Here is a 14769-nt window from a genome sequence, read left to right as displayed (position 1 = left end):
TGGGTTGGACGGTTTGACCAGGGCTAGTAAGCTGGAAGGCTGTACCAGATTCCAGTCTGTTTTGGCATGGTTTTCTGCAGCTGGATGCCCTTCCTAACGCCAACCACTCCGAGAGTGTAATGGGTTCTTTTACGTGCCACTGACACGGGTGCCATTTGTGCGACACCAGTATCTGCCACAACTCTAATTTTACTTGGCCTGATGGGTCTTCTTTGCAAGCACGACATAATGCCAAAGGTCTCGGTCATTGCTTCCGTGAGGCCCAACACTTGAAAGGAACTTGGCCACTTTGCCTCTGTGAGGCCCACTGCTTGAAAGGAACTTGACTACTTTGCCTCTGTGAGGCCCACTGCTTGAAAGGAACTTGACCACTTTGCCTCTGTGAGGCCCAACATGACTCTTTTTTGTCTTATTGCATTTTATTCTGCACACTCTGCGTATATCTCTTGCTATCATTGCCATTTTTCTTTACTTGCATGTCTGTTTTCCATTCCCTCTTTTAACCTTTTCTGACCAGTCGTAGTGCACCTGAACACTACATGCAATTAGTTCGTTATTATATTGTTAATTGCCATCTTATTGTCTTTATTCTTCTCGGTGTTATTTCAGGTCCTTCCTTCAGCTCATTCCAATGTACACTGGCCACAGCTCTACTGGGAAATGGATCAGCTCTTCCTTGATTTCAGTAACTCTTCTCATACTTTTACCTTTCATGTGAAACGCTTGTATTAATGTTGACACATTTCGTTTGTCTCTGTTTCTGCCTTCATCCCAAATGAGTTTCCAAGAGAATATGCGTGTGTGTGTGTGTGTGTGTGTGTGTGTGTGTGTGTGTGTATGTGTGTGTGTGTGTGTGTGTGCATGTGCATGTGTTTTTGTTTGAATGCATGTGACCATTGTAGACAAGTGTTGCCATCATACAAGCAGCGTCTTTTGTTTCTAATCTTGTGTGAAAACATGTCTGGTCATGGGGAAGACGTTAAACGATGATAATGATGATTAGAAACTGGTGAGGGTTGGCAGTAGGAAGAGCACCAATGAGAAAATCTACCCTCAGTGAATTGTGTTTCACATATACAATAATGGAGAAGTGAATGTTAAAACAATGGTGAATTTATATTTATGTGTGTGTACATGTACAGTATGTATGTATGGTACGTACGCATGTGTGTATGGTACATATGTATGTATGGTATGTGTGCCTGTTTCTCAACTGGGAAAATGTTTTCTACTGTAGCTGACCAAAGCTTTGTGAGTGTGTTTGGTAGCTGGAAACAGAAGCCCATCATGTGTGTCTCCTTGTCTTGACGTGTGATTTTTTTTGTCAATGAATGTCATTCATTTCCAATATTCTGCAAAAGCCAATTCTGGTTATGGGGAAATTATTTTGCTTAGAAAGAGGTGAAGGTTGGCAACAAGGAGGGCATGAAACCATGCCAAAGCAGACATATGATCACAATTCAGTCCTGGGATTCTATCAACCCTACATACTTATATTAACATGGGACATTTACGTTAAATGATGATGTTGATGCATACATCTAGACACACATATATGCATATATACTCTGTACAGCTGTGTCTAACGCTCACAGTTGTACAGAGTAAATATCAAATAGTCATCTTCACTCCTAGTTATATCATGGCACTCCGTTGGTGACGACGACGAGGGTTCCAAGTGATCTAATCAACGGAACAGCCTGCTCGTGAAATTAACGAGCACTCTACAAACATTTGTACCCTTAGCGTAGTTCTTGGGGAGATTCAGCGTGACGAAGGGTGTGACAAGGCTGGTCCTTTGAAATACAGGAAGAAAGATTGAGAGAAAGAGTACAGAAGGGTTCGCCACCACCTCCTGCTGGAGCCTCATGGAGATTTAGGTGTTTTTGCTTAATAAACACTCACAACGCCCGGTTTGGAAATTGAAACTGCGATCCTATGACCGCGAGTCCACTGCCCTAACCACTGGACCATTGCGCCTCCACCCTAGTTATATAATGTAGGCTGTAATATCAATATACAGAATACTTTATAGAACATGCATAACACAGTGACCTCCCTTCGTTGCCAAATGCAGCAGGTTGGTACATTGACTCGAGGAAATTTGAGGGTTAAATGCAGCAGACAAAATAGACATGCAGCTGTTGTTGCTAAACTCCATATTGGCAGACCTATCATGAAAGGGTTTCTAATTGGAACCAGCCCAATTTTTGTCTTTTTTCCCCTCCTAGTAAAGTGTACCTAAGACTACATTTACCAATATGCTTTTTTTTTTTTTTTTTTTGAAAGGGTTGAGAGATTTGAGTGAGATTTTGTTACTATTTTTAGCAGGTGAAATGACTGCTTAAAGGTTTCTATATAGGCTCAATAGATGTGTAACCCCCACCCCGAAAAAAAAGACCCCAACACATTCAGAGTGCCAGATATGCACAATTGGTTTCAGTGGTTCCCACATTAGTATCTAAGATGTGTACTGCAGCATAAAAGCCATATTGCTTGTCTGAACTGTACTTCTTTCTTATTTATCGAAGACGTAATATAAGACTTCAGTTAATTGTTCCCTTTGATTTTGTTTCAGGAGAACTGTCCAGCACCCAGAAACTGAACCTTATTCTGAAGACCGTCTTAACACAAGCGATTCAAGAACCCAACTTCTTTAATAATGCCATCACTCTAATATTTTATTTTCGAGGTGAGTTTCTTTAGAACATACTTCAAGAAAGACTATTTAACCTGATAAAGTAAACTTTTAGCCTTTGCTCTCTCTCTCTCTCTCCAAACCACTTTCCTTCTGTGTCCTCTCCTTGTCTTGTCTATTACTACTACTACTACTACTACTACTACTACTACAATGGAGTCTGATTTTCTAAATTTGATGGCCATATACCATTTCTAACGAAACCCTATCAGCCTCATGTCTTCTCTTCTCCTTACACTTACTGTTTCTCCCCTAGACCTTTCACTAACCTATTCCCCCTCCCCTCAATCCTTCTCCAGAACTGTCCGCTGAGTACATATTTCCATGGCACCAGCATTATAGAGGCTAAATGAGTTTTCTTGTCCCTGTTTAATCTACCAGCCATTTTACAAAGTGATCTTTGTGCTTTTGTTTTTTGTTTTCATGGCACCACCATTAGAGAGGTCACCTTACAACTGAAAGGGAGACAGGGTGAGATAGAGAGAGAGAGAGAGTGAGGAGGGGAAGTGTAGCGGTGTGTTATACATGTTTTTAATTTGTCTTCTTTTCATTTTCAGATCATAACAGTTTTGAGAATAGTCTGCGCACAACTATCACAGATTTAGAGATTGATCATATTAAGGTTGGTAATCTTTTTCTTATTTCTACTTTTAGAAAATATCAGACCTGAATGGTGTATTTTTCTATGAAACCCTACCTTTTGTTAGGTCTTCATTTTAAAATTACTTAAAAATTCAAGTAGCATTTTTGTTTGTTTTTTCTTTTGTTCTTTGTATTTTACCGTTGTGACAAAATACCAAGCACAATTCCTTCTTATATGGTGTGCGTTTTGTAAAGTTGTAGTTAACTGGAATGCTTCGGATATCAAACACAAGTCAATGAGCAAAATACTCCTTCGATGTGTTTCCTGCTCATTAAAACTGCACACATCTATATTTAATACTTTCATTATCATTTTTCTGTTGAAAGACAAGTGCCGGCATGACTGTGCAGTAAGAAGTTTGATGATGATGATGATGATCCTGCCACTTCATTGTATTTGTCTTTGTAATAATTCCGTCCAAAACTTACACTATTGTTGTTGTTGTTGCTTACCAGCCGGAAAGTTTGACTGCTGAGACCTTTGCAGACCTGTTGGGCCATATTTTTGTTGAAATCTGCTCCCGAAACTCTCAGTAAGACAACTTTATTCATCTGTTTTCATTTTTAATATTTTCATTTGGATTCTTTTTCTCTCATTATACCTGGTTGCTTGAAGCCACTGACATTTTGCATGAGGCTCTACATGGTAACATGAAGCTATTGAAAATAAATAAATAAATAAATTAATTAATAATAATAATAATAATACAAATCATCTTTTCTACTATAGGCACAAGGCCTGAAATTTTAGGGGTGGGGGCTAATCGATTACATTGACCCTAATGCATAACTGGTACTTATTTCATCAATCTCTTTTTTTTTTCTCTTCCTGTCTTTTCTTTCAGAAGATGTTCTTTCACACCATTTAGGACAATTCTCACCAAATGGTTGAACTTCTCCAATGTAAGTTGAAGCATATTTTGGTATTACTATTGAATGCTGGGGAATGTTTATTGTATTTTATTCTTACAAAACTTATTGTTTTTATGTTGGAATTACTGGACCACATTCCATCCCATATTTTTCTTTCAAACAGTGTATTTAGCACTATGCTATTGAATATGACTCTCTTCTTATTTTATAGTCATCTGAGTATGATTTGAAGGAGGTTAGACTGCTATTTCTAGCAGAGAAAGCAACCTTGTTGGTTTACTGTTTTAGTGTTGTTCTTTACCCCTACTGCATCATGGACATCATTGTCATCATTTTTACATCTGCTTTTCCATACTTGCTTGATGGAATTTGTCAAATCATATTTTCTATAGCTGGATGCTCTTGCTGTCATTAAACCTCACCTGTTTCCAAGCAAGCAGGGATGTGCCGCCTGGCAAGGTAGACAGTGCCTATCCTGAATGAAATAGATCGATACCAACATTTTCCTTTTATGGCAAAATATGCATATAATTCAATAAAACTATGAAGGTGATTCTGATTATTATGCATAAAATACAAAATATTTTATTTTTTGTAGATTAAGTGGCTGCTGTTTCTAGTTAGGCTTACAAAGAATAAGTTGTGGGGGTGATTTCTTCAACTAAAAAACCCTTCAAGGCTCTGCTTCAGCATGGCCACAGTCAAAAGAATAAAAGAGAGGAAGAAAAAAGCCAAAATCAGAGTAAATTTCTTAACTCTTGGATTTCAAATTTAAATGATTTATTTTTCTCTCTTTTCTCTTTTTTCTTCTTTTTGCAGCCCAACAATTCTCCACAAAGTGACTGTCATTTGTGTAATCTCTACCAGCATTCATTCCTCGATTTTTGGACAGTTGCTGGTCTCAGTTGTTTGCAGAATCTGTCTTCAGAATTCACGGGTTTTCTCAGGAGAGAGATGAAGTCAATGATCCTTAGTACCAGTGTGGAATTGTAAGTAAAGAAAATACATTAAAATGGAATAGTTTTGGTGAAGTGTTGTGTGATGTTACTTTTAAGAGACTAATTGTGCAAGGTTGGAACAATGCGAGAGGATATAGAGTCAACAACAAAAGGAAAAACAAAACATAGTGGAATGTTTATGAATTGGCATCCGAGATTTTAATAGAAGACTTACATAAACACACACACACGCATGTATGAGACAAAGAGCTGTAGGCCGTCTGACAGAACCCAAACCCTGTCTATCACATTACATGTGTATTTGTTGCATTCTGTTCATGTTTATAATGTTACACACACACACACATGCACATAAAATGTGCATCTGTGTGTGTGTGTGTGTGTGTGTGTGTGTATATATATATATATATATATATATATATATATATATATATATATATACATACATATGTGTGTGTCTTAAGGAGAATTCAAAGAGGTCCAACATCATCATCATCATTGTCGTTTGACGTCCGCTTTTCATGCTAGCATGGGTTGGACGATTTAATTGAGGACTGGTGAAACTAGATGGCAACACCAGGCTCCAATCTGATTTGGCAGAGTTTCTACAGCTGGATGCCCTTCCTAACGCCAACCACTCCGAGAGTGTAGTGGGTGCTTTTGGATTGATGTATATCAGTTCATAAATATACCAATGTATCAGTCATTAAAATATTAAAACACATAAAAAATCTATGAGTACATAAATATATAAAAAAATTAATATACATTTATAGATAAATGAATGGGATTAAGTTATAAAAGTGTAGATGTGGGCAATGTGTAGATGTGTATACAATACACAAAGAAATCTTACTATATATATATCAGTGAATCATTTTATATATCTTATTCAATGTGTGTCTATTAATTCCTTTTCTTTTTTTTCCCATCAAAGTGCGGTGCGGTCAAGGTTGTTTTCCATCTTTGTGGAACAAGAACAGATGCTGTACAGTCAGGAACAGAAATCAGTTCAAACAGTTGGAGTCCAGACAGACATTCCAACTGTACCAGAAAAGGCTGATATTGGTAGGTAAACCCCAGCACAATGATTCCATTCACTAATCGTGGTTCCTTCAGTCCTCCTCTTCTCCCAAATTCATTACTGGTATACTTGCTATACCCATGAGTTGTTTAAGATGGTATTGTAGTACGCCATTCTGGAGCTGTTGTCTTCCTGCAACATGCTGTAAATGTTGTTATTGTGCAGTAGCAACCACAGACCCTCCCTGAACATACAGACCTGTTGTAGGTAAGTAGTCATCCGAACAATCAGATACATTGCTTCCCAGTCATTTGATCATGGATTCAGTCCCACTGTGTGGCCCCTTCGTTAAGTGTCTTCTAGTGTAGCCTCAGGTTGACCAAAGCCTTGTAAGTGGATTTGGCACATAGAAATTGGAAGGAGCTCAACGTGTGTGTATGTGTGTGTACTCATGGTTGTATATATATATTTGATATTTGTAACTGAAAACAAAACTGAAAAATGCAATTCCTGTAAATGTTTATACTTCATAAACACTTCCATTTTCTTATATTCTTTCTTCTTTTCCGTTCTTTTATTACAGATCCTGTGCAATTGTCACCTGATCACAATATTCCAATGTACCAGCAGAATGGAGACACGTCAGCTGTTGATTCCTGGACCCAGCCTAATTTCTCTGAGCCAGCAGACATCATTGACAACGTGGAGCCAGATTATAACTCCAGCCAAAATGCGCCTTTAGAACATCAGTTCAGTGCCCTTTACAGCAGGGATAACCCAGCCTCCCCTCCTCTGACTCCGCCATTGGATTCAACTCGATGTTGTTCAACTGAACTCTTACAATCGTCTGAGTTTCCATGTGCTGCTTCGCCTCCGCGGTCAGCATCACCAGAACCAGAACCAGAGCCGGAAGAAGAGAACGACTCCCCACCTCTCAACTCTGATGATTTGGAGGTCCTGCCAGAGAGGGTCTCTCACCAGGAGAAATATCTCTCACAACGGTACAGTTCCGATTTGGAATTGAAACGACCGTCTGCGATGTCTCTGAACTTGTTTGAACCTTACTTCCTTGAAAAGACCCTTGAGTCAGCATCGGCCCCTTGTCCCTCTCCACCTCAACCACCTCCTCAAATCGAAGAAGAAAAAGAACTACCCAACATGGTAGAAGAGGTCGAGGAGAAACAAGCAAATTCAGAATTGTTGCGAGGGAGCTATGCTGCTCGAGTGGCTGATTCATCTGGTGATGGCCCTAATAGGAATGCCAACAGCCGGACTTCCAACCGAAATAATCCATTATTTGACTATCCCGATGATCACATTGCTGCTATACGAAATAATGCTAGGGATATCGGTAATGGCAAAATTCGATTTGTTGCTAAGCGACTGGTTCCTGAGAAAGGGACCACAGTTATGAACACGTCCTGCAATTATGAACTACGGGGTAAAAAAAATGGCACTTTCCCATCTTTCTCCTCTACTAATGCGACACCCTTAACTTCCTCTTGTGTGTCCTCACAAACTTCAAAAGGAAGGGCTTCTTCTAGCACTAAAAAGACACTGTCAGGGAACAAGCCTGCTAGCAATATGTCACAGGAGCACATGACAAAGTCAGTGCATCTCTCTAGTTTACGCACAAATTCGGAATCAGACACACGAACTTCCACTGCCGATGTTAGGTATGCGAACACAGATGCCAAAGCTGGCAGCATGCACTCTCAGCCCGAGCCCAGCTTGAAGCTGAATTCACGGTCAGTGGGTAGGACTCAAAGTTGTAGTCAGGAAATACCGTGTTACCAGTGTACTATATGTGGTAGGGAAGGGCATCAGAGTCACCAATGCCCCAACCATTCCAAGTATTTTTTTATGTAACTGCTGTTCACATTCAGTGTTGGTCCCTGGCGACTATTGTTTGGTATTTTTGAAAGGTTTCATCTGTCTATCAATCCGCATTGCATTTGATACTGATGGATAATCAATCACTTTCAATCGATCACTAAAATCTCTTGCACTGCATCATCAATTCTTCATCATCTGTGTGTGCATGTGTGTATGTATGTATGCACGCATGAAAGTATGTTCATGTATGTTTCATGTATGTTTATTTTCCAATACACCTTGGCTATCAGTTTTGTATAGTAAGAAATAATAACACCCATCAAAAGATACTTGGGGAGACCTTTAACTCTAAGTAATATTCTAAGTTCTGTTGTAATGTAGAGCAAGAGATGAAAGCTCCCGGCAAGTCAAGACCTCATTTCTTGGTTGAAGTCAGTTCTCCTCACATCACTAAGGGAAAGTATGAATGCCACACACCCCGTTACCCAGCTACTAAAATAGGGCTTTATTAGCCTAGTTAAATTTGATAATCTAGGACCCGCTTCTAATAGTATTCACTCTAATTTTCACTTGCTTTCTTCTTACTCTTTGTTATCTTCAAATAATGATACATCATGCTTTCTTTTTCTTTGTTTTATTTATTTTCTAGTAGCAAAAATGGCTATTAAAACTTGGTAATTGCTATTGTTAATTAATATTTCACTTATTACCTTAGACAGATGTAAGCGGTTTTTGGTTTCTGTCTGGATACAAGCCCGTTGTGTTACATTCAAAATGAAGTTTCTTTTTTAAGCTCTTATATTTTTTGTAATAGAAGTTATTTTCTTCTTCAGACTATTATAGAACTTGTTGCAAAGTTGTATAAAATCCTAAAAACAAATAATGCATGTATGTGCATACACACACACAGTTTCAGTAGCTATATAACATTACCCAGGTTAACAATATAATCTTAATTCCCTAGTATTTTGAGTTCAAGTCACACCAAGGTCATGTTTGCCTTTCATTTTTTGGAGGTCTCCTATGAAACAAATAGTGTTCTAGAAGTAGTGTTGCTCAAAGTGACTCGTGAAGGGGTACTATACTGTGACTACAGTCCAGTGATTGAAAGTAGTGGAGAATTTTTAACCCTTGAGCATTTAAACTGGCTATATCTGGCCAAAATATTCTTTATGTTCAAATCGGCCAGATCTGGCATCTCACACCTACCCTGGAATGTCGTTTTAATTCAAAATGATGTGAATAAATAAGCAGTACATGTGACAGAGTAATCTGAATGCTAAAAGTTTAAGAAATATATGAAAATATTCGGCTGCTGAGTAATATTCTGTGGGTGTATGTTTTAGATAAGCACCGGAACAATGTATGGCGAATGTTCGTCATTGTTGTATTGATGTCCAGTTTCCCTTGCTGGCATGGGTTGGACTGAGTTTATTGAAGCTGAGTTTCCATGACCAGATGTTCTTCCTGTCACTTGTCTTTAAGCAAAGTAATATACCCCCTCCCCCACCCATGGCCAGACTTGGTATATATATATATATATATATATGTGTGTGTGTGTGTGTGTGTGTGGCACGTAAAAAGCACCCACTACACTCTTGGAGTGGTTGGCATTAGGAAGAGCATCCAACTGTAGAAATCATGCCAAATCAGATTGGAGCCTGGTGCAGCCTCCTGGTCTGCCAGTCTTCAGTCAAACCGTCCAACCCATGCCAGCATGGAAAGCAGACGTTAAACGATGATGAGGTGTGTGTGTGATGGACTTCTTTCAATTTCCATCTATCACATTATTCACCAGACTTTGCTCAGACTGGGATCATAGTAGAAGACATCTGACCAAGGTGCAACACAGTGGAACTGAACTCCAAATCCTGTAGTTGTAAAGCAAACTTCTTAACCACACAGCCACACCTGTGTCTATAATAAATATCATTTCAGTCTATGAGCTTCTGGTTGTTTGCCTGCTCATCGAATTAGCATGTGAAGTGGCCGAGTGTTCCACAGACACTTGTACTGTTAATGTAATACTCAGGTTGAATCAATGTGGCATAAGTATGACAATGCTGGACTTTTGAATCATGAATACTGTTTCTTCCACTGAGCTTCCAGTACCATCTGTCCAATTTCACTTACAAAGTTTGGGTTGACTTGAAGCTATGGTAAAGGCATTTGTCCAAGAAGATGCTATGATGCAGTGAGATTGAACTTCTTAATTGCTTAAACACACTGAAATAATTTTCTCTAGAAACATCAATGTTTAGTTAACCCCATATTTTATGGCAAACCCCTAACAGCTTTTGTTCTCTTCTTGCTTCTTCATTTATCATGCTATGTACAGTTTAGCGAACTTCATTTCCCATCGTTTCTTTTAATTTCATTGGGTTTAATCAGCAGGAACGAACTGTACCTTTGACCTCTGCAGACCTTCCACACTCTGCTTTCAAAGCTAGTGTGATCAATATGTCTGGTGTTAGGTTTCAGCATCTGAAGCTAGATGTCTGCAGCAAAAATATGGGTACACAGAGATTGTGCAAAGTTTTAGGGAGTTCTTTGGAGAAAGAATTGTGGAAAAAATTATCAGTCCAGGGTGTGTGGGGGAATGAGCGAGACACATTACGGGCGTCGAGTAGGTGTATGTGTGTGTAAGAGAGAAAGAGAAATGAAATGTATACGTGAGGGAGGGAGTGTGAGAGAATGCTTGTATCTGAGAGAGTAAAGAATATGGAGGAGGGAACAGAAGCCGAAGTGTATATATATATTTGTGTGTGTGTATGTTTGTCTGCGCTCGTGTGAGAGAAAAAAAGAGTATATGTACATGTGTATGTAAAAGAGCCAATGTTTGTGAGTGAGTGTGTGAGAGAGAGAGAGATGTGTCGGGTGGATCTTAGTTAAGGTGGTATGAAACTAATTCAGAGGAATAATCGTAATGGTAGAATAGACAGAAGAGTTCGTTTCGCAGTGGTGCGGGGGTTTCTGCTGTTGGAAAAGACTGGCTTTTGTGGGTTTGTTAATTTAAGTCACACAAAATGACAGACGTCCATTAAATTCAAGCAGATTAAATGATATCGGGGTGGATTTCACAAGAGAAATACGTTCGGTATCAGCTAAATATAGCAATCGTAGAGGGAGGTAACTCATATAAATTAATCTTTATAGTCTACCTTGACAAGTCACTGTATCCATCCATCATTCCCGCTTCTTTCTCTGAAAGACAAAAGGGTTAAAGTAATCTGGCTTTTGCGTTCATTCTGTCAAGAAAAAAAATATTAGATTTGTTGTCAGAATGGTCACACTGAAGCAAGGAACTCTGCTACACGTGTATAGTACTTTTATTCCCGTTTTAGGTAAATCTGAATGATATAACTAAGAGGTCAAAAGAAGTAGTTTTAAAATATTATTTAAAAATGAATAAAACGGCGAAGTGTATGTCAAATCTCGTATCAGCTAAACATTTCTCAATCGAAGTCTGTAATGTGCGAATTTAGACAAGTTTATTGTAGAGATATATTTGAGGAAGAACGTATTAATGTAAACAGAGTAGGTATACAACAGCTCTAAATTTCATTATATATATATATAATTTGCATGCATACATATGTACACATAAATATACAGACACATCTGTTCTCCCCACGGTCTGCATACATATACAACACATGCCTGTACTCATCAGTGGGCAGTGTCCAATGACTGCATGCCAGCCAAATGCCTCTCTCTCTCTCCCTATATATATATATATATATATATATATATATAGTCACTATGAGGATATTTAGATCCCTTATAAGGATATTTTTATCCAAGATACACTGGTTTAAAATATTGTATCTTGAAGAGATATTTCTTCAATGAATATATTATATAAAATATGGGATATTATTATTAAGCTTGAAAATGGAAAGATCCAATGGATATAAATTAATTTATTAATCAATTAACATCTTAGTAAATTAATTTGTATCCATTGGATCTCTCTGTTTTCAAACTTAATAATATTCGATATTATATATATATATATATATATATATATATATATATATATATATATATATATATATATATATATATACTCTCTCTCTCTCACACACACACACACACACACACACACAGAAAAAACATTTGCACAAGTGTGTAGAGTTTGTAAATGTTTGTCTACGTATGTATGTATATGGCGAGTATGGTTTCAAAGTCCTACATTAAAAAAGGAAAACGGTTTCTCTCAACTTACTTCATTGTATGGAGATAATCTGAGTGATCTGTAATGTCGAGAGTGTGCACGGCGGATGAGACGCTGCTTGAACACCACAGTTGCTTCTATCTATGATCAGCTGCCGGAAACTTAAAGTACATCAGCCTTTACCTTTAGATCCTCACCCCCTTCCTATCAGATACTATATACTTGCTCACACAGACACACACACATTTATTTCCTGACGTATTTTTTCACTGAAATTTCAAGAACATATATGCAGGATGGACCAAAAGTCACAAAGGCATTAAACCTTTAGCATTTGAACAGGCCACATCTGGCCAAGCTATTATATCTGTTTTATGTTACAACTGGCCAGATCTGGCCTCTTATATACAATGTCATTCTAAAAATAAATAATCTCGTTATTAAAATCTCAAAACTACAAGAGAATTCCTGATTAATTCAAAACAATGTGAATAAATAAGCATTACATTTGACAGAATAATTTGAATGCTAAAGGGTTAATAAGGTTTTAGTTTTTTTTAATTTTAAAATTACAATTTTACAAATTTTTGTTTTAAAATTACAGCATCATATATGAAATATACATAGGAAATAGATGTTAGATAGGAAAAGCCGCATCTAAATTAAAAAAAAAAAATTCTTTTCAGATTTATTAAAACTTCATCCTTTCTTTGTGACTTTTGGCCCACCTTGCATATTTCTGGGTTTTTCTTTTTTATATCTTTCTCTATTTTATTTTCTGCTCTCTCTCTCTCTCTCTCTCTTCCTCATCCTCCCCATCACTAACCTTACAAACACACATATCAGTCCATTTTTTTTTCTCTCTTCTTATTAAAGTATTAAACCATTAAACTCCTCGCAAACTCCATTATCTTCTATTGTTTATATTTTTTTTTACTGTCCGGGAGCCTCGGTAGTTTTTGGAACTTATTTATTCCAAAGAAATATTTTTTTAGGTCGCTGTATTTTTCTTATTTTTTTTATTATTTTGTTTGTTTTCTTTTTTTCTCCATTTGTACAAAAAAAAATGGATTCAACATTATCACCAACTTGTCTGCTGTGTCAACACTTCAAAATAATAATGTATGTAGTATTAATAAACTTCTGGAAAAAAATAATAATAATAAAATGATATTAATAATAATAAATGAATAAATAAAATTTCATTTTCTTTTATCTTTGGTGCTCCAGTGTGGCCATGATCTGAATGACTGAAACCATTGAAAGTGAAAGGTGGGTGGGTGGGAAGTGAAAAGGACTAAATCATTATTTGTTATTAATACTAGCCTTGAAGCCACCTGTTGAGTACTGGGGTCGATGTAATTAATTAGCCTAATACCCCAAAATTTCAGGCCTTGTGCCTATAGTAGAAAGGATTATTATTAATATTATAAAAATAATAATTTCAAACCAATGAAGGTAAGTTTTGGCCAATGCTCAACCACCGTAGTTTGCAATGAATTCATGTAATTTTATATTACAGAACACCAGATTCCTGAAAGAAATAATCAATCAACCCAAGAACATATTGTTTGCAAATAGTAATCATGGTCTTGATTGATCACCACCATGCTTATATGTGTCACTGCCGTATCAAATCTAATTCTTTCAAGCAACTTGAAAAATTCTTCAGACGTACCATTTATCTGCTTCAATTTATTCTTGGCATCAGATCAAAATTTACTCAATTCTTTGTGCCTGATGGTTAGTAGGATTGACAAAATTTTTACTGTAGTTCAGAATATAGTGGTCAAACACAGGTTGTAATTATTTTTTTAGAACATTGATTCAAATTGAGTTATGTTTCCTTTAATAATGGTTTCAAATTTTGCCTCAAGGGCAGCAATTTTGCGGGAGGAGACGAGTCAATTACATCGACCCCAGTGTTTCTCTAGTACTTAATTTATCAACCCCCCGAAAAGATGAAAGGCAAAGTTGACCTCAGCAGAATTTGAACACAGAACGTAAAAGTCAGAAGAAATGCTGCTTAGCATTTTGTCTGACATCCTAATGATTCCACCTTATATATTTCTTATTGCGTGGCACCTTGGGCAAGTGTCTTCTACTATAGCCTTGGGCCGACCAAAGCCTTGTGAGTGGATTTGGTAGACGGAAACTGAAAGAAGCCCGTCGTATATATGTATGTATGCATATGTATGTGTGTGTATATGTTTGTGTGTCTGGGTTTGCCCCCCCCCCCCAACATCGCTTGACAACCGATGCTGGTGTGCTTACGTCCCCGTAACTTAGCGGTTCGGCAAAAGACACCGACAGAATAAGTACTAGGCTTACAAAGAATAAGACTTGCACGACTAAAGGCGGTGCTCCAGCATGGCCACAGTCAAATGACTGAAACAAGTAAAAGAGTAAAGGAAATATAATAACAGTAATAATTATAATAATAATATTAATAATTGATAATAAAGAATTAGGCTTCTAACGAAACCAGTTCCAATTTCATTTCACAAAAACGAAACAGAAAATAAAATACCTTCTTGCTTCAGTTTCCACCTCTTATTAT

The 14769-nt window shown here is 37.4% G+C and overlaps 1 protein-coding gene across 4 annotated transcripts in view; it reads left to right on the top strand.

Annotated features, from left to right (window-relative positions):
- LOC106867702 (uncharacterized) overlaps positions 1-9304 on the top strand; it is a 36825-nt gene extending 27521 nt beyond the window's left edge. For 2 of the 4 annotated variants that reach the window (XM_089362944.1, XM_089362946.1), the window contains exons 14-21: positions 610-685; positions 2579-2692; positions 3256-3320; positions 3797-3873; positions 4189-4243; positions 5033-5202; positions 6110-6240; positions 6780-9304. In XM_089362944.1, the coding sequence (XP_089219070.1) occupies positions 610-685; positions 2579-2692; positions 3256-3320; positions 3797-3873; positions 4189-4243; positions 5033-5202; positions 6110-6240; positions 6780-8065 (1974 nt within the window). In that variant the 3' untranslated portion in view covers positions 8066-9304. Of the gene's footprint in view, positions 1-609; positions 686-2578; positions 2693-3255; positions 3321-3796; positions 3874-4185; positions 4244-5032; positions 5203-6109; positions 6241-6779 lie in introns of all 4 variants that reach the window. The other 2 variants (XM_089362943.1, XM_089362945.1) reach the window with 1 other exon arrangement.
- Positions 9305-14769: the final 5465 nt, after the last annotated feature.

Source organism: Octopus bimaculoides, chromosome 14 (genome assembly GCF_046866305.1).
Source record: "Octopus bimaculoides isolate indiv1 chromosome 14, ASM4686630v1, whole genome shotgun sequence".
Taxonomy (NCBI): domain Eukaryota; kingdom Metazoa; phylum Mollusca; class Cephalopoda; order Octopoda; family Octopodidae; genus Octopus; species Octopus bimaculoides.
This window is presented reverse-complemented; position numbering and strand designations above follow the sequence as displayed.